This window comes from Acomys minous, assembly GCF_964271855.1.
Source record: "Acomys minous genome assembly, chromosome: 19".
Classification (NCBI taxonomy): domain Eukaryota; kingdom Metazoa; phylum Chordata; class Mammalia; order Rodentia; family Muridae; genus Acomys; species Acomys minous.
Window position 1 is genome coordinate 65,791,898 of NC_140499.1, and position 25,332 is coordinate 65,817,229.

Sequence of the window (25,332 nt, forward strand, 5' to 3'; positions counted from 1 at the left end):
CCTTAGCAGCCCACCCCCAAATACGTATAAAATACTTAGAAAAGTGCTCACCACAGAATGCTAAGTATGCATGTCAAAATGCTAACTTATGGCAAGCGTTGATACAATCTTATTTTGTACTAGTAACTGTTGCTTCTAGACTGTTAAATCCAATCTTGACAGGCTTCAACTTCCTTTCTGCCATTCCCCAATCGTGCCACAAGAGGGCACAAGCAACCACTGAGAGTGTTATTGATAAATCACTTAGGGCCACTTCATGTTCCTGGCTCCACTGAACACATCCAGACGCCCTAGTTATCCGCTGGTGGTGAGGACCGCATCCCGAGAGTCTCAGGTTCCTGGGTGGACTTGGTGGGCAGCTCAGGTAAGAAGGAATCCTGGGGAGATTTACTACTTCCGACTTAACTACCGGCTGATTGGGGTGACCTCTGAGGACATGCCGCAGACACACGGCCGGCCTTCTGACCCTTCCCCAGGTACCACAGCTCATGGTGATGGGGAGGAAGCGGGAAGGAGGAGAAGGCGCCTGTTTGCTCTGGCCAAAGCTTCCCAAGCCATGCCTGGCAGGAGTGTCTGCAAGTTGAGCTCTGAATTTGGAGAGGTCATGCGGAACCCTAGTTGCGTGGTGGAAGCCTCGGAGTGTGAGGGGTGTGTGTGCTGCATCCGCAGTGGCTTTCACCGCTGCTCAGCCTTGAGTTTTGTCTTGTTTAACACTAGGAACAGACAGGCTGTTTTCAGATTTACTATTCACCTTCAACTCCCATGCTCTACATTTCATTTTAATTAATTATTAATTTATTTATTTATATTTATTTTTTGGTTTTCGAGACAGGGTTTCTCTGTGTAGCCTTGGCTGTCCTGGACTCACTTTGGAGACCAGGCTGGCCTCAAAGTCACAGGGATTCGCTTGCCTCTGCCTCTTGAGTGCTGGGATTAAAGGTGTGCGTCACCATGCCTGGCAATTAATTATTAAATATTTTTTGTTAATTATTATTTTTTTGTTTTTCAGGGCAGGGTTTCTCTGTGTAGCCTTGCCTGCCCTGGACTTGCTTTGTAGACCAGGCTGGCCTTCAACTCATAGTGATCCACCTGCCTCTGCCTCCCAAGTGCTGGGGCTAAAGGTGTGGGTCACCACCTTCCAGCTGTCTTTCACTTTTTCATCATTTAATGAGGTCTGGGTGACTTGTGGTGTCCCTTACTGGGATACTAAGACACAGCAATGCTGTCCGGGGGTGCCTTAAACCCTCTGGCCTGATGTTGCTTTTTTCTTTCTTACTTTTTTTCTTCTTCTCTTGGGCCCTCCCTCCACTTTATTTATTTATTTATTGGTTTGGTTTGTGTGTTTATATACATATATATGTATGTGTGTATATATATGTAATTATTTATTTTGGGGGGTTGAGACAGGATTTCTCTGTGTGTAACCCTGGCTCTCCTGAAATCACTCTGTAGACAAGCCAAGCCTGGCCTCAGACTCTCAGTGATCCTACCTCTGCCTCATGAGTGCTGGGATTAAAGGCTGTGCCACCTTTTTTTTTTTTAAAGATTTATTTATTAAGTATACAATGTTTTGCCTAAGTGTACATCTGTAGGCCACAAGAGGGCACCAGATCTTATTGTAGATGACTGTGAGCCACCATGTGGTTGCTGGGAATTGAACTCAGGACATTTGGAAGAGCCATTTCTACACACACACACACACACACACAGTTTTTGTTTTGTTTTGTTTTTTTTTTTGAGACAGGGCCTTACTCTGTACGCCTGGCTGTGTAGGCTGTCCTGGAACTCCCAGAGATGCACTTGCCTCTGCTGGGATTAACTGGCGCGTTATGATGGGCAGGCTTCTATGTTTCATAATCTATTTTTCGCCATTAGGTTCTGTGCGTCTGTCTTCCCAGGAGTTTGCTTAGATACCTAAACTCTGGCCCTATGGAGTGTTCGCTGCCTTGGGACACCTCAGCAGCCTATTCAGAGGAAATGAGTCATCAGAAGTAGGCCACACTTGGGGCATTGTGGGCATGGCCGTGCCACTGAGGGTGGGGGATGGGCTGGGAGGGCGTGGTGATGCTAATCTCCTGGTCCAGTCAGGGGTGTGTGAGGAACATCATCCTGGCGGGCGCGGGCTCCCCGCCCAGTCTATTCTCCCTCTGTTGTGCACCTTCTTATCTCGACCTCTCAGCCCCTCGCTACCCAGCCTCTGCCCACAAAACTCCCCACTGCTGTTTTTCATTTTTCTTTTCTTTCTCTCTTCCTTTCTTTTGACGTTAACTTCACTCTTCCAGAGAAGCATTTATAAAGTCTGGTGCAGCTGGGTGCCTTGGTTCAACACCTCTAAATCCAGACCTCAGTAGATGGCTCTGAGCTTGAAACCAGGCTGGCCTACATAGTGAGATACTGTCTCAAAAAATAAAATAATAAAATAAAATAAAATAAAAATAAGTTCCCAGACAGCCAGGGCTGCACAGAGAAACCCTGTCTTGAAAAACAAACAAACAAACAATATCTGGTGGGCACTGTGGGAAAGCAAATAAGTCTTAAAGAAAGAAAGAAAGGTCATAAGCTAAAAGATAAAGGGACAATTCATCCAGAGGTGTTGGGAGGGGCTGAAGAGGGAAGCTAGCTCCAAAGTGGCCAACTCTCTTGGAAAAGGGTGTGAGGGGATGTGTGGCAAAGGAAGACTTTTAGGAAGAGTCCTGAAGGAAGACAGAGCAAAGTGCAGGGCACGGACTAGGGGACAGCCAGGTTTTTGTGGTATATAATCTATTGGGGTGTCACTGCAAGGAGGAATGGACAAACAGGGTGGGGATCATCTGCGGCCTCTACACGCCCCCAAAGAGACAAGATCTGCAGCCAAACTCTCCTCCTAAGACCACTGGCAAAGAAAGTACTGGCCCTTGATTGCACTGTGAGGCAAGTCTCCACCACAAGTTTAGTGATGGCTCAGCGGTTAAGAGCACTGGCTGCACTTCCAGAGGACCTGGGTTCAATTCCCATCACCCACTTGGAGGCTCACACCTGTCTGTGACTCCAATTCCGGTGGATCTGACACCCGTACACAGACATGCATGCAGGCAAAATCCCAATGCACATTAAAAAAATCATTTCTTTAAAATGCCACATCACGGCCAGAGAGACAGCTCAGCAGTAAAGAGCACTTGTTCTTACAAAGGACAGGGTTTGAGTCTCAGCACTCACGTGGCAGCTCACAACTGTGTGTAACTCCAGTTCCAGGGAATCTGGTTCCCTCACCTGACCTCCTCCTCTGGCACCATGCACACCACTCATAACAGGAAGGTTTAAGAAAAAGAAAAAAAAAACATACTATGGGGATCCCATGCTTCATTCTTCTAAATGCTGGGACCAAGCTCGAACATGAGCCACCAAAGTTGACCAGGTAGTTTTTATTTATTTTTCCCTCAGGTGCACCCGGATGGGCTCCTGGCTACGTCCTTCCTCTGCCGCCCAGTGAGGCGGTGGGCGGGAATTGTGGCCAGCAACCGGGGGAGGAACGGAGAGCTGAACGCCGGGCTGGGCTGAGGTCACTAACCATACCAGGGCCGCAGGGTGGGGCACAGGGCCAGGCCCTCGGGCACCTCGGGGCGGGGAGGGGGGGGGTCCCTGACCTCGTCCCGGTGGGTCGCACCCGCAGCACCCAGAGAGCCGGGCGTCTCGCAGAGGCACGCGCCACCCGCCCCGTCGGGGCTCCTAAGGCTCCACCACCGGCGCAGCGCAGGGTTCCGGGGACCCGGCGGGCCCCTCCCGGCCTCGGCCCACGCCCAGCTCAACTCCCCTAACTGGGCTCGGCCTGGGCTCGCTGGGGCTCGGCGGGCAGAGGAGGAAGGAGGGAGGGAGCCGCGGGCGGCGGAAGGGGGAGGAGAGGACCCGGCCGAGCCTGTGCGCACTGGCCGGGCGCTGGAGGACGGAGACGGAGCAGCGGCGCCCGGGGCCGGTCAGCTCTGCAGCGGCGGCCGAGTGAGTGCGGGGGTGGCGTGGGCGGCGGGGGACGGCGGGGGCGGCGGGGACACAGCCGGGAGGTAGCGGGGCCTCCCCCGGTTCATGGCGGCCGGGCTGCCGGAGGGCGGGCCGAGCTCCGCGGGAGAGGGCTTGGGGCCTCGGCGAGGTCCGGTGCGCGCCCGGGGCCCGGAGAAGGCCTGCGGGGCAACAGGTAGGGGCCGGAGCCGGGCGCTCGCCCAGCACCCGAGCCGCAGGCGCCCCTTAGTCGGGAGTGGGAGCAGCCGCGGGCCTCTGGCGCGAGGTCCACCTAGGAGCCCGCGTGCGTCCTGGGGCCTGAGTGTGGAGGCCGAGGAGGAGCAGTGGCGGCCCCTTGCCGCTGTTGCTGCCACTGCTGTGGCCGCCGCCGCCGCCGCCTCTATGGCTGCTGCAGGGCCCCTTGTGCCCACCCCGGGAGGGAGGTCAGAGCGTCCATGTGCCCCGAACGGGAAGCAGGAAGGACTACGCTCTTGAGTGTCCTGGCTCCAAAGGGCTGCGATTCTTATACCGTTATGGGGCGTGCGTGGCTAGCCCCAGGAGCAGCTGCGAAACCAGCTTTACGGGTGGCAGCTTGCTAATTACAGGCTCAGAGGCCCTCAAGCTAGTTGGCTATCTGCAGGAGAGACTTTTTTTTTTTTTTTGGCCTGAGCTTGAGAGTTCCTGTGCCTAAGACTCGCACCTGGCATCCAGACTAGGTCTCGCTTATTTGAGTTGCCAGAGTCAACAATCAGCGGGTTCTAGGCATCGTGAGGCCTGGAGTGAGCCGATCTTCAGGTAAGCGAATTAGGGAAGGCCTCCAGCAGACAATTGCTTCACTTCTGTTTGTGTTAGAGCTGGGCTAGGAGGTCATACCCCATGCCAGGTGTAAGGATTCTGTATCTTGGGTCTGATTTCTGGCCACACAGTGCCTATTTTCTAAGGTGTGCGTGTGTGTATGTGTCTGTCTGTCTCTTTCTTGTCTCCACTGCTGCCCCATGCTCCGCTGTCCTCACTAGGGCCTCTGACCAGATTTCACTCCGGGAAGAGCAGGTTCCCCAGGGTAGTCGGGGCGATCCTATGGGGTTCCTTGGAGCATCACAAGCACTTACTACTTCAACCTGCGGGCCTCTCCCTGTCTCTGGGGGACATATTCTTACCCGGTGTTTGGGTTGGGTTTAGGGGATAGCTATGGGCCACATGCAGCCCGAGGCCACAGTGGTCACTGCCTCACCTTGGTGCTGCAGCGTGAGGCAGCTGACACACCTTTTTGCTTCACCTTCTAGAAAGAAGTCCGTGATTAGCCACTGTTACCTGAAAATAAAGTTTTTAACGAGAAAGCCCTACTCAGGACTCCCTCGCCTTGTTTTATGGCTTCTCAGACTCGAGAGCCTGTGAGACCATCTCCTTTTTTTTTTTTTTCTCGAGATAGGGTTTCTCTGTGTAGCCTTGACTGTCCTGGACTCACTTTGTAGTCCAGGCTGGCCTCGAACTCACAGCAATCCGCCTGCCTCTGCTGGATTAAAGGCGTGCGCCACCACGCCCGGCTGAGACCATCTTTTTAGCTCTCTGTGTAGAAAAAAAATCTCAAGAATCTCTCGCACTGGTTTTTTGTTTGTTTTGTTTTGGGGTTTGGGGTTTTCCTTTCTTTTCTTTCTTTCTTTCTTTCTTTTTTTTTTTTTTTTTGGTTTTTCAAGACAGGGTTTCTCTGTGTAGCCCTGGCTGTCCTGGACTCGCTCTGTAGACCAGGCTGACCTCGAACTCACAGCGATCCGCCTGCCTCTCCCTCCCGAGTGCTGGGATTAAAGGTGTGCGCCACTAGTGCCTGTCTCGAAGTTTTTCTTTTTCTTTTCTTTCTTTCTTTCTTTTTTTTTTTTGAGAAGTTTTTCTTATGGGCTAAACTTACACCACCCAGCCTCTGGGTCTGCAACCCATCTCCCTTTTCACTTGCTTAGGAGGGTCTTGGGTGGAGGATCAGTCAGAGTTGGAGCAAAGGTTGAAACCCGGCAAGAGCCCTGCTTAAGTTCCCAGTAATATAATGCTTGTGAAATCCCTGCTGGGCTGGCACCTCTCCAGCAGGTCTCTGAGAGTGGCATCTGCCTCTGAGGCAGGTGCGTGTGTGAGGAAGACAAATAGATGGACACACACACCATATCTCTTCCTGTGCGCAGGCAGTATAATTTTTGGGAGTGGAGACGTTGCAGGTGTAATCAGCCCTTAGGGGCTGGAAGTCAGTTTTTTTTTCAGGGTCTGATATCTTGTTTGTGGAATGCCTCCTCTTGGTGTGCCAAGCAGAGGGAGCAGACTGGTTCTTCCGAGATGTGTGAGGCTGACTGGAAACCCCAGTACCTTCCCTGACCCAGCTGAGCGCAGTGTCTCTGCCTTGGAAGTTCAGACCGGCAAGGGAGGTCACAGCAAGCTGGAAGCTGTGTGCAAACGCCCATCACCTCCCAGTGACGCACGGCTTCAGGCACGAGTGGCAACGCACTGGGGCTGAGATAGGTGTGCTGTTCTGGGAAACCCACTTGGGCTCCCTCATCTCCTTAGCTTCTGACCTTCTTTGTAGGGATAAGACGGGGTTTCTCTTCATGTTCTTATGCTGCTGGAGTCCAGGAGAGAGGCTCCACCCACCGCTAGGGCCTTAGCTGTCAGCTAGCCCTCTGAATCCTTAGCCCTCAAAGGCTCTACCAAGAAAAACATCCTGCTAATGGGATGAGGCGGCCCAAGGCTAGGATTGCCTGCACGCTTCATTTTAGGTCTCACTGGAGGGAAAGTTAGGCAATAAGAAACAGTAATGCAGGGTCAGGCATTGGTCCCCCCAACTCCTATCATCGTGGTCACCCAAGAGGAGGTCCAGCTTACCCCCCAGGTTGGCCTTGTGCCCTCTTTTCTTTCCTCCTCAGTTTTCTACTTCTCTCTAGGAAGAGTGTGCGCTTATGTGGGCAGCTACATTTAATCTTGTTCTGTTGAGAGTCTTCCTTTTGAGCAACAACAAACCAAACCAAACCGAATTATTTATTCAGGTTAAGGTGGAGGGGGAGGCGGTAGTCCCCTCTACGGTGAGGCCTGGATGTGTAATAGGTATGTGCGGCTAAAAATCCTTTATGTCTATGCCGACCTCTGATTCCATCCAAAAGAGCAGTGACCAGGAGTGAGGACAAGAGGGTAAAGTCCTTGAGCTGGAATACTGACTGACCCGTGACAGGCTGAGAGGGATTTCGCAAGCTCTTCTGTGGAGGGTGGAGGCGGAGCTGTTGAAAGAGCTGAGCAGCCAGAGGCCCAGCCCTGCTGGGTTGTGTGTGGGCTGAGGGTTCCGCCTCCTCCAGCAGCTCCACATTAAGTGAGTGCCTGGTGTTTCTGCTCACACTGGCCCAGAAGCTCTCGCTCTGTCCCTCTCCATCTTCCTCCTGACACAGCTTCCAGTCTCTAGGTCAGTCTGAACGCTCCCCCCTCTCCTCCCTGGTCGGAGGAGGAGGAGAGGCGGGGAGCCTGGAAGTCCCAGGGTCTCCTGCTCAGCAAGTCTTAGTGTTTTCAGATGTTGTGCTGCTCAGTGACCCTTCTGAGACATCTGGTTACTTCTCTACCCTGAACAGCTGCCAAGGACCATTCCTTGCCTCCTCTGGGTCCCAGTGGCCTGTGCTACATTGTTCTTTCTTTCTTTATTTCTTTTTTTTTTTTTTTTTTTTTTGTCTTTTGAGACAGAGTTTCTCTGTGTAACCTTGGCCGTCCTGGACTCGCTCTGTAGACCAGGCTGACCTCGAACTCACAGCGATCCGCCTGCCTCTCCCTCCCGAGTGCTGGGATTAAATTTGTGCGCCACCACGCCCAGTGCATCGTTCTTTCTGTGGATGGACGAAGGGAGGTTGAAGACAAGCGCTCTTTTCTGGCTGGAGGATGTTGGCTGGTCCCTTTCTTTGTAGGCAGCTTTCTGTGTTCTGGGCAAGCCTCTGTGAGAAATGGGCTACGCCAGCTGTGGGCATGAGTTTAATTTCAGCACTTGAGCTGCTGAGCCAGTGGGATCGTGAGTCTGAGACCAAGCTGGACCACGTAAGAGCTGTCTCAAAGAAGAGGAGGACGAGGAAGGGACAGCTCAGCTTTACCAAATGTCTTGGTTTGCTGTCCAGATTCCCTGTCCTGATTCTGTTATCTGTGCTCTCCCTCTCTCCTTCCCTCTCTTTGGTTTCTCTGTGTAGCCTTAGCTATCCTGGTACTCACTCTGTAGACCAGGCTGGCCTCGAACTCACAGAGATCCGCCTGCCTCTGCCTCCCGAGTGCTGGGATTACAGGCGTGCGCCACCACGCCCGGCTTCACTTCCCTCCTGAACAGAGGTTTACAGGTCATTTTCTGCCTCACATGTATGGCTGAATGATTTGGCATGGTGTCATTCTTGTGCAGGTACTTAGTGCTCACTGTCCTTTGGGGGTGTCCTGTTTCATTTGTTCAAAACTGAGCTGTCGTCCCCTCCTCCTCCTCCTCCTCTTCTTTCTTTGAGACGGCGCTTATGCAGTCCAAGTTGGTCTCAAACTTAGGATCCCACTGGCTCAGCAGCTCAGGTGCTGAAATGAGACTCCTTGCCATGGCTCACAGAACCTGTCTCTCACAAACTTTGTAGCCCAGGCTTTCCTGGAACTGGCTCTGTGGCTCCACCTGCCTCTGTCCCCTGCTAGGGGAGTAAGACCTGCATCCCCGTGTTCACTCAACCTGATTGACTTTGCCGATTGTTGATTGACTTTCTCAGCCTGGCTCTTGCTTATCTTCCAGGTTGAGATCCAAAAGATAACATTGATAAGAAAAGAGTGGCTGGTTTTTTTGTTTTTTGTTTTTTTTGAGACAGGGTTTCTCTGTGTAGCCTTGGCTGTCCTGGACTCACTCTGTAGACCAGGCTGGCCTCGAACTCACAGAGATCTGCCTACCTCTGCCTCCCGAGTGCTAAGATTAAAGATGTGGGCCACCACTGGCCGGCAAGTGGCTGGTTTCTTTTTTTCCCCTTTCATTGCAGTTAATCATGCCTGAGTGGTGTCAGCAGCACCTTAGGTTGCATCCAACTGTGGGTGCTGGAGCTGGGAAGCCACTGATTTCCTTTTACAGATAAGGAGAGCAGCTCCTTTAACCCAGACAGTTTTGTTCCCAGGCCGTGTAGCCAGAACCAGAGTCCAAGACTTGAGTCACTGACAACCAAGACAGTGCTGACTCCTCGACTCTTGCCTGCAGAGCTCTGTCACTTGGCCTTCTAACTTTTCCCCTCCTCACTTAGGATGCTCCAGACCCTGTATGACTACTTTTGGTGGGAACGGCTCTGGCTGCCTGTGAACTTAACCTGGGCTGATCTAGAAGACAGAGATGGACGTGTCTATGCCAAAGCCTCTGACCTCTACATCACACTACCCCTGGCCGTGCTGTTCCTCATCACTCGATATTTCTTTGAGCTGTGAGCATGCCCTCAAACCTTCCGACTGCCAGCCAGCCCATCAGACTACATGGTTGTTTCTGGCCACCCAGGTCCCTACTCACTGCTCCCACTTTCGCCAGGCCACCATTGTCTCCCTAAGGGCTCAGCACCCCCAGCCTTTTCCTTCAATGGTTGTTTGTTTTCACCCTGTACCCGCCTCCTTGCCTGGTCAACAGTGAACATAGACAGCTTTGTCAGCTGAGGGCAGCCCAGAGGCTAAAGGAGAGATGGTTGCTAGGCAACCTGGGAAACTGAGGACCAGAATTAAGATGCCTGATCCTGCAGTACTTTCCCCTCTCCGTTTGGGTGTTAGGAGTGATCCAGGGGAACCTGACACCGCTCTCTCATCTCTTCCCCAGTTACGTGGCTACACCCCTGGCTGCCCTCCTGAATGTTAAGGAGAAAACCCGATTGCGGGCACCTCCCAATGCCACTTTAGAGCATTTCTACCTGACCAGCGGCAAGCAGCCCAAGCAGGTATGAGCCACGGAGGACTCTGGGATTTGCTGAGTTTGGGTGGGCCAGAGTTTGAAAGCCATAGCCCTGGAAGGTGAGGACTTGGCAGTGGGTAGGCCGGACTCAGGTTACTATGGCGAGAGGTTGGGCAGAGTTGGGGCACTGTTGATTTGAAGACTGAATTTAACAGCCTGACTATGCCTAGGTGGAGGTAGACCTTTTGTCTCGGCAGAGTGGGCTTTCTGGACGCCAGGTTGAACGCTGGTTCCGCCGCCGCCGCAACCAGGACAGGCCCAGTCTTCTCAAGAAGTTCCGAGAAGCCAGGTGGGGTTAGCTTATGCCAGTGGGGCTGGGTGGTACAGTGGGGTTTCCCTTGCTGGGAGTGTGCCTGCTGTGGTGTGCACAAGAGGTGAGGGGATCTAGGGCCAGTGGGAAACTGCTGACCCACCTAGCCAGCTCTGCTTCCTCTTGCAGCTGGAGATTCACGTATTACCTGATCGCCTTTGTTGCTGGCATGGCCGTCACTGTGGATGTGAGTACTGGCATGTGGGAGCAATCCTTTGTCAAGATGGGCTAAGGGTGTGAGTTCTTCTTTACTCTCTTTGCAGAAACCCTGGTTCTACGACTTGAGGAAAGTTTGGGAGGGATATCCCATACAGGTATGAGAGCAGCCTTTATGTAGGGGTGCTCTACGGCTCACAGCACCCCGACGAGTTCCTTGAACACATGGCAGGGGAGTCCGTCATGGGGCTGGAAGTGGTGAGTTTGGAGGTGAGCCCCTTGGATCTAACTGCCCCGCCATCCCTCACGCCTCTCCTCTCCAGAGCATCGTCCCTTCTCAGTACTGGTACTACATGATTGAACTTTCCTTCTACCTGTCCCTGCTCTTCAGCGTCGCCTCTGATGTCAAGCGGAAGGTGGGTGGAGAGGCTGTGGGGCGGTGGGATGAGACCTTTGGCCTCCTGGGGATCTGGGCGGAGCCGCTGGGATAGTGGGGAACAGAAGTCGAGGGGGAGGAACGGGGAAGAGTCCCTTGGAGCCTGCATCTTCTCTGCAGGATTTTAAGGAACAGATCATCCACCATGTGGCCACCATCATTCTCCTCAGCTTCTCCTGGTTTGCCAATTACGTCCGAGCCGGGACCCTCATCATGGCTCTGCACGACTCTTCTGACTACCTGCTGGAGGTTAGGGTTCCTCACAGTGGAGGCCCCGTGCAGGTTCCTGTCCCTCTGGTCCTCTAGGGGGTTGAGAGGGCATAGTCACCGCCGCTAACCACCTGCACGTATTAATGTCAAGAGCCCATGATGACAGATGTGACTCTTTATACAGTCGGCCAAGATGTTCAACTACGCGGGATGGAAAAACACCTGCAATAACATCTTCATCGTCTTTGCCGTCATCTTCATCATTACGAGACTGGTCATCATGCCCTTCTGGTGAGTAGACGCTCCGGCCCTTCCCTCGCGGTTTCAGCCACGCCCGTGCTCACTGTGCCCTCGCGCCCGCAGGGTCCTGCACTGCACGCTGGTGTACCCTCTGGAGCTCTACCCTGCCTTCTTCGGCTATTACTTCTTCAACTTCATGATGGCGGTGCTGCAGGTGCTGCAGATGTTCTGGGCCTACTTTATCCTGCGCATGGCCTACAAGTTCCTAACTGGAAAGGTGAGGAAGGCCTCAGCAGTCCTAACCCAGAACTGCCCGCACTCCTTGTCGTACCAGCTGCTCTTAAAGTATGAGTTTCTGGGGGTTCACAGGAAACTTAGAGGCAGCCCTTGGGAACTGGGGAACACAACCCTTTTTATCCTTTTCACAGACGATAGAAGACGAACGCAGTGACCGGGAGGAGACGGAGAGCTCGGATGGGGAGGAGGCCACACCTGGGGCAGAGACAAAGAACCGGCTGCTGGCTAATGGCCACCCCATCCTCAATAACAATCGCCCTAAGAGTGACTGACCCATGTCCCAGCTCCTCTCACATTAATACATGAAGCCAAGAACATGCCAACCCTCCCTTTAGGGGCATCTCAACGCTGGGGAGAAGGGATCTAAGGAGAGGGGTCCACACGGCCTCTCCTTATTCCTGTTGTCACCCCCTAACCAGCCCGTGTCCAGGCAGAGAGGAGGCTTGTTATGTCCTGTCAGAGAGGGGATGGCCTTATTCCCCTCTCTAGCCAAGCTCCCTTTCTCTTGCTAACCCCTCCTCAGCTCTGAGGGTTGGACAGAACTCACATTCCTTATTAAGGATTGGAGCTGTTGCCTTTGACTCTCCCTGACTTCACGCCAGGGCTGTGCCTTACTGTCCCTTCTCCGGGCCTCACTCTGCCAAAGCTGGACCAAGGTTCCACCTTTCTGAGCTCCCAAGCTCAGGCCAAAAATGCAAGCTGAGCTACTTTTAACTTTTGCTCTTCCTTCAACACAAGTCAGTTAAGTGAAGGAGGGCACACACAGCCCTCACCACACCCCAGGGACCACAGTGCCAGGGTCTCACTGCCTCCTTTCTTTGGTCTCTTTCCCCTCCCTTCAGCTAAGACAAGCTGGCGTGGAGTAGAAAGGCAACTAGTTCTGTTATTTATTGAACATTTGGGGTTTCAGTTTTAAAGCCAGAACTACAGCTACGGCCTGGCATTTTGGCGAGGGACCATTTCAGACCAAAATGTACTGTTAATGGTTTTGTTTTGTTTTTTTTTTTTTAATTAAAGTATATTAAAGGTAAAGTAAAACATGACAGTGTGTCAGACTATTAAAATGAGAAAGGGCCGGGCGTGGTGGTGCCTTTAATCCTAGCACTTGGAGGGCGGGGCAGGCCGATCGCTCTGGGTTCCAGGCCAGCCTGGTCTACAAAGTTGAGTCCAGGACAGCCAAGGCTACACAGAGAAACCCTGTCTAGAAAAATCAAAAAGACTTGAGAAAAGGGATAGTTTTCTTAGGCTCTCCTCAGGGTTATGTAACACTTTTTGTTAAAAATTACACAGGGCAAATAGAAGAGAGATGTCAGAGTAATTAATGATAGCTGCCCACTAGGAAAACATGGCTTCTCCCGGGAACATCCAGACGGGGACTGAGGAGAGAAAACAAGTCACAATCTCTAGTATATTATCTTGTTAAAAGGATTTCAAGAAACTATACAAACCAGAGATGGCAAATACACAACCCAACCCATGGGGGTCATGAGCACACAAATCAATCAAGGGGGAGGGGACCTCAGACCAAGGCTAGAGTGGGCATGTCTCCACCTAGTGCCTGCTAGCACCCAATGGCAAAGTCCTGATCCAGAATTCCCCAATTCTATCTACTAGGAGTTGGGGAGGAGCCAGACCAGAGACTTGGGGTCAAAGTTCAAGAGTCAGGAAGACCCAGTTCCTGGGGGAAGGAATCCAAGGATTTTCAAAGTTACAAGAGAGTTTTCCTCTAAAGAAGACGCCCTCTACATTCAATGGCCCCACAGCAGCACAGCAGCTCTTTGCCTTCCACACTGCCCACTTCGTAGTTGTAGTCCCAAGTGAGTTCTGTTCCAGCCCGGATTCTCCTGAAGAGGGAAGCAGGATGTGGTAAAGGTCTGAGCCACCTGGGCTAGAGCTTAGCGGTGAGGCAGAAGCTTGAGCACAGAGGCAGACATCCCCCAGGCCTCCCGGGACTGCCCCTTCCCACTGTCCCCTAGCCTCCCACAGGACGGCCCCTTCCCACTGTCCCTAGCCTCCCACAGGACGGCCCCTTCCCACTGTCCCTAGGCTCCCACAGGACGGCCCCTTCCCACTGTCCCTAGGCTCCCACAGGACGGCCCCTTCCCACTGTCCCTAGGCTCCCACAGGACGGCCCCTTCCCACTGTCCCTAGGCTCCCACAGGACGGCCCCTTCCCACTGTCCCTAGCCTCCCACAGGACGGCCCCTTCCCACTGTCCCCTAGGCTCCCACAGGACGGCCCCTTCCCACTGTCCCCTAGGTTCCCACAGGACGGCCCCTTCCCACTGTCCCCTAGGTTCCCACAGGACGGCCCCTTCCCACTGTCCCTAGGCTCCCACAGGACGGCCCCTTCCCACTGTCCCCTAGGTTCCCACAGGACGGCCCCTTCCCACTGTCCCTAGGCTCCCACAGCACTGCCCCTTCCCACTGTCCCTAGCCTCCCACAGGACGGCCCCTTCCCACTGTCCCTAGGCTCCCACAGGACGGCCCCTTCCCACTGTCCCTAGGCTCCCACAGGACGGCCCCTTCCTACTGTCCCTAGGCTCCCACAGGACGGCCCCTTCCCACTGTCCCTAGGCTCCCACAGGACGGCCCCTTCCCACTGTCCCTAGGCTCCCACAGGACGGCCCCTTCCCACTGTCCCCCTTACTTGCTGGCAAAGAAGGCCACCCAAGGGAATCGAAGGTCATGGGTATCCACGAAAACATTCTGGACAAATAGGTTGGGGCTGCAACTGTGCTGTAAGTTTAAAGATGACAGTTACTCAACCAGTGAAGAATCTGGTGATGTAAGGATTAAAAGAAAAATGGTCTACCCCATCACACATTATAGCAGTGATGTTCTGAGAGACACTCACTTTGTTCTTTGAGATCAACTTGTAACCAAAAAACAAACAAAACAAAAAAACAAAACAAAACAAAAAAAGAAAACAAAGCTGGGCGGTGGTGGTGCACACCTTTAATCCCAGCACTTGGGAGGCAGAGGCAGGAGGATCTCTGTGAGTTCAAGGCCAGGCTGGTCTAAAATTCGAGTCCAGCACAGCCAAGGCTACACAGAGAAACCCTGTCTGGGGGAGGGGGGGAATAACGGCTGTTCTTCCAAAGGTTCTGAGTTCAATTTCCAGTAACCACATGGTTGCTCACAACAATCTGTAATATCATGTAGATGTACAGGAAGACAACACTCACACACATAAACAAATGACTATTTTCTTTTCCTTCCTTCCTTCCTTGACAGGGTTTCTCTGTGTAGCCTTGGCTCTCCTGGACTCACTTTGTACCCCAGGCTGGCCTCGAACGCACAGTGATCTGCCTGCCTCTGCCTCCCAAGTGCTGGGAATAAAGGCATGAGCCGCTGCCGCCACCACCGCCGCTGTGGCAGCCACCACCACCACCAGGCTAAATAAATGGATCTTTAGGAAAAAAAGAAAGGAAGGAAGGAAGGAAGGAAAGAAGGGTGGGTTCCGAGTCTTACGTTGAGGTAGCGGCCTAAGTTGCCTTCCAGCTTGGCATCAATGATGTAGCATGACTCCTCCCCATCATAGAACTGGCGTGTGTTCTTACGAACTGGAGCATTCTCCCCCTTGTCCACAGACGCCATGTTGGTTGATTTAATGGCGATCCCATGGGTTGACTTAAGAGCAAAGCCTCGAGTTGATTTCACTGCCACCTGGCGCTTCGCTGGTCCTGGAAAGCAAAGAAAATGGGGTCAGGGCTTATCCCAACTCAGGACTAGACACTGTGCCTTCACTATAACCCAGGCTGCTCTCCAACCTGCGATCCTCTGCCCCATTTCTCCTCAAATTTTTATTCTACTCATTGCAGTTTAGGGATAGCAATAATCTAGCTGAACTTCAGGCTAAGACCCTAAGTCACTACCCAGGCAGTGGTAGGGCACTTGGGAAGCAGAAGCAGACAGATATATGAATCCAAGAATTCTGAAGTCTACAGAGTGAGTTCCAGGGCAGCCAGGGCTGCACAGAGAAACACTGTCTTAGGGGAAGGCGTGGGGAGGACCATAAGTCACACTGTTTCAAATAAGTTCTCATACAGCTCAGGGTGGCTTCAAAGCCATTCGCCTCCGGCCTCAGCTTCCCAGGTGCTGGATTACAGGACTGAGCCACATGGTAAGCATTTTAGTCACACTTTATTAAAAGCATGACTAGATGTGTTGAACTAAGGAGCTGAGGAGGAGGAGGAGGAGGGGGACAGGGAAGAAAGGAAGAGCACGTGTGTGAGTGTAACAGTTTAGCTGAGGCAGGAAGTCTCCCCAACTCTTAGAATACAAATTACTTCTTTCAAAAATGCTTTCCTACTTTCCTGTTTCCTCTTACTACCCCCCAAACATTTTCAGACTACCAGACAAGTTCTTCTTGTCCTCAAAGTCATCGCCATCAGAACCAGAAGAGATGGTCTGGATGTCATCACTGTCAACGGCTGTGGCTGAAGTCTGACCAGCAGTAGGCTTTCGGCTGGTTCCACTTTCCCCCTCACTTTCTGTGCTGCTGGACAGGGTCAGGATGTCCTGGGAAGACAGAGGGGCGTGAGGAAGGAAGAGAAGCCAATAGAAAGGTGGCTCAAGTTCTTGCCTTTACCTATGATTTGACAGAAAGGGCTATGGTGACAGGAAGATGAGTAGATGTTGGAGAACAGGGCACAGAGTCAAAGCCAAAGAAAGAAGAGACTTAAAAGCCATTCTAGTAAAGGACTTGGGGTGGGGCTGTGACATTTACTTTACTTGGACTGAAGAAAACAGAAGGCAGGATACGCTTAAGGTCACTCACATCAGCGTTTGACTGAGTAGAAGTCACAAGTAGGCGGCTTTGGGGCACGCAGGATTTGCTAGCTGGCCGGCGAAGCCCTTCAGACTTGTGTGCATGGTTCTGAGGGCCTTCAGGAAACCTAGGGATGGGCCAAGAACGAGAGGGCCAGGTCACTGGCTGTTTCTTAGGCTTTTTTTGTGAGCTTGAAAGGAAAGGGCAGACTCAGAAGGATAAGAAAGCAAACACTTACACTGACATCTTTTTTCGATCATCACTGTCCTGGAAAGGAACATATAAAGGTTAAATGCTCTCATGGTCCAAGGTAACAGAAGATCTCCAAAGACAACATTGGCACAGGAGTAAGAGGCAACTAAGGCAGGGGATAGGAAGAAATCCCGTGTCCTGCCTGATATCAACAACCATCCTCTCAATGGCCTGCGCCCCCGGCAAGGGCATTTAACCTTTCCCCACAGTGGGACACTGCAGCACTGTGTGCAAATTATTCCAAAGACCAACAGTCTCACTATCTGTTATGGTTATATTTTAACATCAAAGATACACTTGTAATAGCAAATGTCAGTCTAACCTGGATTGTACTATGACCCTGTCTAAACAAAAGCAATGAAAAACAGAAGCAACAAACCCTATATACTTGGAATCAATTTTTTATTTCTTTGGTTTTGAGATGAAGTCTTGAATGAGGTGACCCCTGCCTCAACCTCCATTTGCACCAATATTTTATTTTATATTTTAATTAATTAATTAATTTCTAGCTTTTCAAGACAGGGTTTCTCTGTGTGCTTGGCTGTCCTAGACTCGCTCTGTAGACCAGGCTGGCTTACAACTCACAGAGATCTGCCTGCCTCTGCCTCCTGAGTGCTGGGATAAAGGCAAGTGGCAGGCGCCTGGCTGTCAGGCTGTCATTGCTTTTCGTATGGATTCTTGTCATGTTACTTCCTTACATTGCCTCGGGAATCCGCCAGCCAGAGTGCAGCTTTATACCTCCAGGGTCATGGATGAAAGTAAGCGATTTTGGGGAGGGCACGAGCTGCTCTCAAGGGCGCTCAGGAACTGCTCACCTCTTTCTTAGGCTGCTTGCTGTCTCCTTCATCCTTGAAGCTCAGGCCTGAGGCTGAGGCCCTCTCAGCCTCTCCCCGGCCTCCCCCACCTTCACTGGTCTTGAAGGAGGAGCGGCTGTCAGAGTCGGCAAATGCCCCCTCACTGACACTGTTGCAGCTCAGCCATGAAGCCACCTTGTTCTTGGGTGTCTCTTCAGAGGAAGGTGGATTGCAGCTCCCGACAGATGCTGAGGGCGGGACAGGGACATGTGGCGGCCCGAGGTCCGGGGGGCGGGAGTCCTTGGAAGCCACCTCAGAGAGTCCGTTCTCCTTCTGACCCCGGGTCTGCCTCCGCGTGGCATAGCTCCGCCACACTGAGCTGGTGCTAAAGTCCTCGTCTTTGCAGAAGTTGTCATCTGAGCTGTCATCATTGGATTCTTCAGGGTCCTCTGAACCGCTGTTGCCATCTTCCTGGTCCTTCATATCCACCCCGCTGCTGTCAGTAGTGGGAACATCACTCTCATACCCCTCCTTGAAGTTCTCCACACTTTCAATGTGGTCCAGGTTTGCAAAGTACTCATCACCCATCTCCAGGCCTTCTTTGTCTGCAAAGTCGTCTGTTAGGATTTTGCCTGAAAATGAAGAGAACTGAATCATCAGCACCACGCCCACGAGCAGGGTGAATCCTGTACTCTGTGCTTCCTCTGGATGCCACCTGTGTTCACCATACGAGCACTGTCACTGCAGCCTGTCACTTTGCCCTCTGACTTTCCCATGTTTCTGTTCAGTCCTTGACACTTCCTAGCTATGCTAAAATATCTCTGGGAGAAAACGACACAATGGAATGGAAGTTTCTCACTTAAAGAAACATCAACAGCCAAAATGTGATCCTGCTCCACTGTCCATGAAGCACCTGTGCCCCTCCCCAGCTGGGCTACACACAGGTGCACCACTCATCATGTCCGACACAAAAGAAACCCCCATCTCCTCTTCCTCCCAGCTCAACTGTCAAGTACTTCCTTCACCCACCCTTTCTCTTCTGCAGTGCTAGGGATGAATCTAGCATCTCCTGCAAACTAAGCACATTTCCACTCCTTAAACAGTTTTCTGAGTCAGAGTCTGGGTATGTAGCCCAGCTTACCTTCAAATCTCAAATTTTCTACCTCACCCTCTGAGTGCTCAGATTACAGACCTGTGCTACTGTGCCAACTAGTACTTTGCTACATTCAGCTTTCCCTGACCTAACATATCCCAAACCCCACAGAGTGATAACCCTCCTCTTCCATCACTAACCTGCATAAATACAGACAAAAGAGCCTTTGGCAATGTCATCCAGGCAGCGGATGCCCCAGCCCTTGTTCTGTGTCTTGAATAGCTGTAGTCGAACCTGCAGTCCATGCTGTACCAACCGATTCGTGCACATGTTTGGGTCACACTTGCAGCGTTTGTTACACTCATAAACCCTGGGAGGTTAGAACACAATCAATGACACCATCACTACAGCACTGAGATCTGTAAAACACGTCATGAGGAAAGATCATGGAGTGAGCTGGGTGCGGTGACTCACACCTTTAATTCTGGCCCTCAGGGAGGCAGAGGCAGAGGCAGGTGGACTACTGTGAGTTTGAGGCCAGCCTGGTCTACAAAGTGAGTCCACAACAGCAATGCTACACAGAGAGACCCTGTCTCAACGCCGCCCCCTCCCCTCCCGGAAAAAAAAAAAGATCATGAATAGGTCATGACCTCAGTGACTGGATTTTTGGGAATGATCCATGTTCTTGGATTCTTTTGAAAATAAAGACCAGGAACATATTTCAGAAGGAAAGTATGTCACAAAGGTGCTCATAGTAATACTGTGCATAAATCACCTCTTGGAGAAAGGATTAGCAAACGCTGACATAAATCAGACTGCAGACATAACTTTATAGATTATTTCCATTGATACAAGCAGGGAAGCTGATGAGCTGGCTCAGTGGGTAAAAGCACATGCTGCCAAGCATGACGGCCTCCCGAGCTCAAGGCCTGGAGTGTGCATGTTGGAGGGGGAGGAGAAGTAACCCTGCAGGCTGTCCTCTGACCTCTGCATACCTGCCCTGTGCCATAAGTGTAAAAACAAACAAGCAAAACAACAACAACAAAAAACCCCTTGACACCTAGAAATAGATACAGAAGACAAGCAGAAACCAGATTACATATACAAAAAGGAAGTAGGAAAACCATAATAATGTTGGTACACAATTGTTTTGTTAGGATAGTGTTGATATTCTTTCAGTAAATACTTTTTTGTTTACTTTCCTTTTTTTTTTGGTTTTTGAGACAGAGTTTCTCTCTGTAGTCCCGGCTGTCCTGGACTTGCTCTGTAGACCTGGCTGGACTCCAACTTGTAGAGATCCAGGGGCCTCTGCCTCCCGAGCACTGGGACACAGGTGCGCACCACCACGCCCAGCCCTGTTTACTTTCTCTGAGACAGTCTCTCTCTACACAGCTGTCCTGGAGCTCACTACGTAGACCAAGCCGCCCTAGAACCCACAGATCCACGTGACCCTGCCTCCCCAGTGCTGGGATTAAAGGTGCGTGCCACTATGCTGAGCTGTCAGTGAACATTGATTAAACAAAAGTTGTGTCAAACACTGGGAATTGTAATCTTGACCTCATATTCCTAATTCAACAACTGAAGAAAAGAAAAAAGTATCATGGGAGGCAGAGGCAGAAGCAGGCAGATCTGAGTTCAATGCCAGCCTGGTCTACACACTGAGTTCTAAGACAGCCCAGGCTACCAAGAGAGACCTTGTTTCAAATAACAAAAATCCAACCCAGCTGGGCGTGGTGGTGCACGCCTTTAATCCCAGCACTCGGGAGGCAGAGGCAGGTGGATTGCTGTGAGTTCGAGGCCAGCCTGGTCTACAGAGTCCAGGACAGCCAAAGGCTACACAGAGAAACCCTGTCTCGAAAAGTAAAAAACAAACAAACAACAACAACAACAAAAAACAAAAACACAAAAATCCAACCCAAAACAAAACTCCATACTAAAAAGTACAAATAGTTGCCAGGTGGTGGTGGCGCACACCTTTAATCCCACCACGTTGGAGGCAGAGGCAGTGGATCTCTGAGTTTGAGGCCAGCCTGGTCTACAGAGCGAGTTACAGGACAGCCAGGACTACAAGAGAAACGTGTGTGTGTGTGTGTGTGTGTGTGTGTGTGTGTGTGTGTGTGTGTGTAGCATGAGGTCACATGATGTAGACCTCTGGCCTCCACACACACTGTCCCCATGACCATACACACCACCCACACCCATGAGACAGGGGATCTAGCTTAGCAGCAAGAATCCCAAAATGAGGTTCCTAGCAGCACATACACCGGTGATGGTGGTGTGTCCCTGTAAGCCCAGCATTTGGGAAGTGGATGTAGGAGCTTCAGGAACTCATGGTCATCCAGGCAACACTGAGAGTTCAAGGCCAGCCTGGGCTATCTGAGATCCTCTCTCAAAACACAAAACCAGAGGCTAGAGAGACGGCTCAGCACGTGAGAGCACTTGTAGCTCTTGCAGAGGCCCTGGGCTCAGCTGCTAACACTCATAGGGTGGCTTACGTGCACACAGATGCAGGGATGAGAGACATATATACACTCAAAGTAAAAGTAAATCTAAAACAATTCAACAACCAAGCAAAATTTCCCATCAACTTTAGAAAGGACTGTTAAAATGTGGAAATAGCCGAGGGGGTGGGTGGGGGGGGGCAGTTGCCCTTACCTGACATAAAGACCTGGGCTTGAGCCGGGCAGTGGTGGAGCACTCTGGAGGGCAGAGGCAAGTGGACCTCTATGAGTTCAAGACCAGTCTGGTCTACAGAGCCAGCTCTAGGACAGCCGAGGAGAAAGCTACATAAAGAAACCCTGTCTCAAACGAAACAAGACAAAACAAAACAAATCTAGGATAGCCAAGGTGAAGGCTACATAAAGAAACCCTATCTCAAACAAACAAAACAAAAAACAAAAAAACTCAAAACCTGTATAGACAGGACTATAGCTGAAATTCTCAGAAACTGAACACCATTTATCAGCACCTCCCCAGGAAACAGTTTTACTGTGTACAGCTTCCTTAAAAGCCTTTTATGTGTAGTGCTACATGGCTTTAGTCCCAGCACTTTAGAGGTAGGAGGAGGTGGGCCTCAGTTAACCTGAGGCTTGCCTGGTCTACACAGGACGCTCAGGGCTAGGCCTAGGGAGACCTACATATATCTGTTAGCAGCACAGGAAACTTCAGAGCAGCTACACTAAGTATCATTTATTCATTGCTCAGAATGTCTTTCAGTGGCCGCTCTGCAACACTACTAGGCAACGCCTGGTGATACAATGTGTGTGAGAGCTGAGACAAGCTGGGTGGTGGTGGCGCACTCCTTTAGTCCCAGCACTCTGGAGGTAGAGGCAGGCGGATCACTGTGAGTTCAAGGCCAGCCTGGTCTACAGAGTGAGTCCAGGACAGCCAAGGCTACACAGAGAAACCCTGTCTCAAAAAAAAAACAAAACCAAGAAATAAAACCAACAACAATAACAACAAAAGACAGACAGACAGGGCGCAGAGAGCTTACGTTCTAGTGGGAAAAAAACCAAAATTGAGTCAACAAAGCTGTTAGAAACACTTATAAAAAGCACAAACGCCATGGTGCTGCAAAGCAAGAGAGTGAAATGGCCTATATACTAGGTGTGTGGCAAACCCCTGCCGTTCCAGCACTTCCAGTGGAGGCAGGAGGCTAGCTATGCCGTCGGCTGGAAGCTAGCCTAGGCCGAGACCACATCCTTCAAACAAAACAAAACAAACGCTCAGGGGTAAAAGGCCTACTTTTCAAATGCCCAGGGACAGGCTGAAAACAGGAGAGTGAAACTGAGAGATCAAGGTCAAAGAGAACCAAACAAAAGCAGTGGAAGGTGCCAGGAACACAGCTCCTGCACCAAAAAAAAAGAAAGAAAGAAAGAAAGAAAAGAAAAAAAAAAAAAAAAAAACCAGAGGCAGGCTGGAAAACACTGAAATGCATCGAGGAAATAATAAATATAAACACTTCAAAGAACTTTAGAGAGTAAGAACTAGGAAGGGGCTAAGCTAGGTAGTTGTGTTTTCTTTTTCTTTTTTCTTTTTTTTTTTTTTTGAGACAGGGTCTCTCTGTGTAGCCTTGGCTGTCCTGGACTCACTTTGTAGACCAGGCTGGCCTCGAACTCACAGCGATCCACCTGCCTCTGCCTCCCGAGTGCTGGGATTACAGGTGTGCGCCACCACGCCTGGCTTGGCAGTTGTTTTCTAACTCAAGGATTAAAATGAAATCCACACGGCGTGAGCAGCTAGTAGCTGTAACAAGATGGATGACGTCTCTGGCTTACTCATAAGCACTTCTGCTCCGTGTGGTGGGGTAGGCATGTACTCTTAGCACATGGGGGCCAAGCCAGGGAGCCAGCAAGTCTCAACAGCAGCCTGGACTACAGATACAAACCATCTCAAAAACAACCAAAAACTGTGTTACCATACTTGTGGGACTGGGTATGAAGTTCAGTGGTTATCTTAGTTACTTTTCTATTGCTATGAAGAGACACCATGAACAACTCAACATATAAAAACAAGTAGCTAGTTGGGGGTTTGTATTTTACAGGGTGAGTCCAGGACCATCATGTCATGGGGCATGAAGCCAAGCAGGCAGGCACGGCACTGGAGCAGTAGCTGAGAGCTTACACCTGATCCACTAGTGCGAGGAAGAGAGGGAGGGAAGGAGGGAAGGAGGGAGGACACACAGGAGTGCACTAACTGGAATGGCACGGGCTTTTAAAACCTCAAAACTCCCCACCCCTAGTGACAGACCTCTTTCAACAAGGCCACACCTCTAATTCCTTGCCAAATAGTTCCGCCACACATGCAAAGACTGGAACCTGAGAGAGAACCACGCCCATTCAAGCCACTGCAGTAACCCAATGCCTTAGCTTCTACTCCTGACTCCACACAGGAGAAAACAAACTACCCAGTAACCAAACATTTCCTATACATTAACTTTTTTTTTTTCTAATTTATTTTTTCTTAATTTTATTTTTGGTTTTTCGAGACAGGGTTTCTCTGTGTACCCTTGGCTGTCCTGGACTCACTTTGTAGACCAGGCCGGCCTTGAACTCACAGCGATCCTCCTGCCTCTGCCTCCCGAGTGCTAATTTTTTTTTTAAAATAATTTATTCTGATTACACCCCGGTTGTTATCCCCTCCTTTCCTCTTTCACCCTCTTCCCCTCCCCTATTCCTGTGACAGAAGGAGCCCTCCTCCCTACCATATGATCACAGCCTGTCAGGTCTCATGCAGACAGTCTGCCTCCCAAAAGGAACCTTCTCTGTACTGTTCCAATTTTATTTAGTACATGTGCTGCCAAAGCGAGCACTGTTTTTGATTTTTCAAGATAGGGTTTCTCTGTGGAGCTCTGGCTGCCCTGGAACTCTCTCTATAGACAAGGCCGGCCTCAAACTCAAGAGATCCCCTTGCCTCTGCCTCCCAATTACTGAGATTAAAGGCATTCACCACCATGCTCAGGATCCCAATATACATTTTGGTTTTGTTTTTCTGAGACAGGGTTTCTCTGTTAGCCTTGGCCATCCTGGACTCACTTTGTAGACCAGGCTGGTCTCGAACTCACAGTGACAGACCTGCCTCTGCTTCCCGAGTGCTGGGATTAAAGGTGTGTGTCACCATGCCTGGCTCCAATATGTCTCTATATATTTGCGATGGGGTCCTATGTAGGTCAGGCCGGCCTCAATCACAGTGGATGTGACCTTGAATTCCTGCTTCCTCCTCCGCTAGAATGGTGTGCTTTCGGGCCTCACAGGCACGCACCACAGTTACTCGGGCTGTGGAGCAGACCTACTGCTACATGAATGCTAGGCAAGCACGGCACCAAGCTGCACTCTCAGCCCCCAACTTTTCAGACTGCTGGAGGGGCTCAGTTTCATGCAGCACAGGCGGCCTTGCATTCCTGACCCTGATGGTCCTCGTGGCAGGCTGTCTTCTCAGATGAGGTCTCACTGGAGCTGACTGGCCTCCAATTCGCTACTATTCTGCTTCAGCCTCCTAAGCTCAGGGTTATAATAAGTGTAGCGACAAGTCTGGAATTTTGGTTTTCTTAAAAAAATAGAGAAATAGCTGGGCATGGTGGCGCACACCTTTAATCCCAGTGCTCGGGAGGCAGAGGCAGGTGGATCACTGTGAGTTCGAGGCCAGCCTGGTCTACAAAGTGAGTCCAGGACAGCCAAGGCTACACAGAGAAGCCCTGTCTCAAAAAAGAAAGCAAAACCAACCAACCAACCAAAACCCCCAGTGAAATATTATAAGAATGTGCTTTTGTTTTAATCCCAGGTGTCGGCAGGGGCTGCCTTGGACTGTCCACAGAAGCCTTCACTTGCCTCGTGCTCCAGCAGAGGCCCAGATTTGCCTGCTGAGCAGTCTGATTGCAGTTTGTTAGTTGTTGTGCTCGAAGAACAAATGAAAGGAAGGAAGTTAGAGTCACGGATCTGGATCTTTGTTTCTCTTCTCTAGTATTAGAGGATGAAGGGGAGAGGGGTGCTGGGGGGGGGATTGGGTATAAAGGGTAGGAAGAAGAAGAACCTACAAAGTAGCAAAGACGGGCTACATGTAAGCATGTGCTATCATACCCGACATGGGAATACTTTTCATACATGCACAGAGGAGTCCGGCGGTGGTGGCGCATGCCTGTAATTTCATCACTCGGGAGGCAGAGGCAGGCGGATTGCTGTGAGTTCGAGGCCAACCTGGTCTACAAGCATTTATTTATTTCATGTGTATGAGTGCTCTATTTGCATGTGTGTTTGTATGACAGAAGAGGAAGTCAGATTCCATTATAGATGGTTATAAGCTACCACACAGTTGCTGGGAGTCAAACTTAGGAGCTCTGGAAGAGCAAGAGGCCAGTGCTTTTAACCCC

At 51.0% G+C, this 25,332-nt stretch overlaps 2 protein-coding genes across 7 annotated transcripts in view; one reads left to right on the plus strand and one right to left on the minus strand.

Moving 5' to 3' along the window:
* Positions 1–267: 267 nt before the first annotated feature.
* On the plus strand, positions 268–12,599 carry CERS2 (ceramide synthase 2). 4 transcript variants are annotated; one of them, XM_084769297.1, is made up of 12 exons: positions 3,572–3,972; positions 4,681–4,764; positions 9,222–9,395; positions 9,776–9,893; positions 10,078–10,196; positions 10,347–10,404; positions 10,481–10,531; positions 10,697–10,789; positions 10,930–11,058; positions 11,204–11,310; positions 11,383–11,536; positions 11,688–12,599. In XM_084769297.1, exons 3-12 carry the CDS (start codon positions 9,223–9,225, stop codon positions 11,826–11,828), a joined length of 1,143 nt encoding a protein of 380 aa, XP_084625423.1. In that variant the 5' UTR covers positions 3,572–3,972; positions 4,681–4,764; position 9,222; the 3' UTR covers positions 11,829–12,599. The 4 variants fall into 4 exon arrangements, with proteins under 4 accessions (XP_084625425.1, XP_084625423.1, XP_084625422.1 ...); XM_084769299.1 differs by lacking the exons at positions 3,572–3,972; positions 4,681–4,764 and adding an exon at positions 268–364; XM_084769296.1 differs by lacking the exon at positions 4,681–4,764 and having other exon boundaries at positions 3,575–3,972.
* Positions 12,600–12,958: 359 nt separating this feature from the next.
* The window catches only part of SETDB1 (SET domain bifurcated histone lysine methyltransferase 1), a 34,377-nt gene continuing 22,003 nt past the window's right edge, over positions 12,959–25,332 (minus strand). For all 3 annotated transcript variants that reach the window (XM_084769286.1, XM_084769285.1, XM_084769287.1), the window contains 8 exons: positions 18,668–18,837; positions 17,396–18,006; positions 16,567–16,595; positions 16,338–16,455; positions 15,913–16,078; positions 15,029–15,240; positions 14,205–14,293; positions 12,959–13,400 (listed from right to left, as the gene is read on the minus strand). In XM_084769286.1, the coding sequence (XP_084625412.1) occupies positions 13,283–13,400; positions 14,205–14,293; positions 15,029–15,240; positions 15,913–16,078; positions 16,338–16,455; positions 16,567–16,595; positions 17,396–18,006; positions 18,668–18,837 (1,513 nt within the window). In that variant the 3' untranslated portion in view covers positions 12,959–13,282. The remainder of the gene's footprint in view (positions 13,401–14,204; positions 14,294–15,028; positions 15,241–15,912; positions 16,079–16,337; positions 16,456–16,566; positions 16,596–17,395; positions 18,007–18,667; positions 18,838–25,332) is intronic.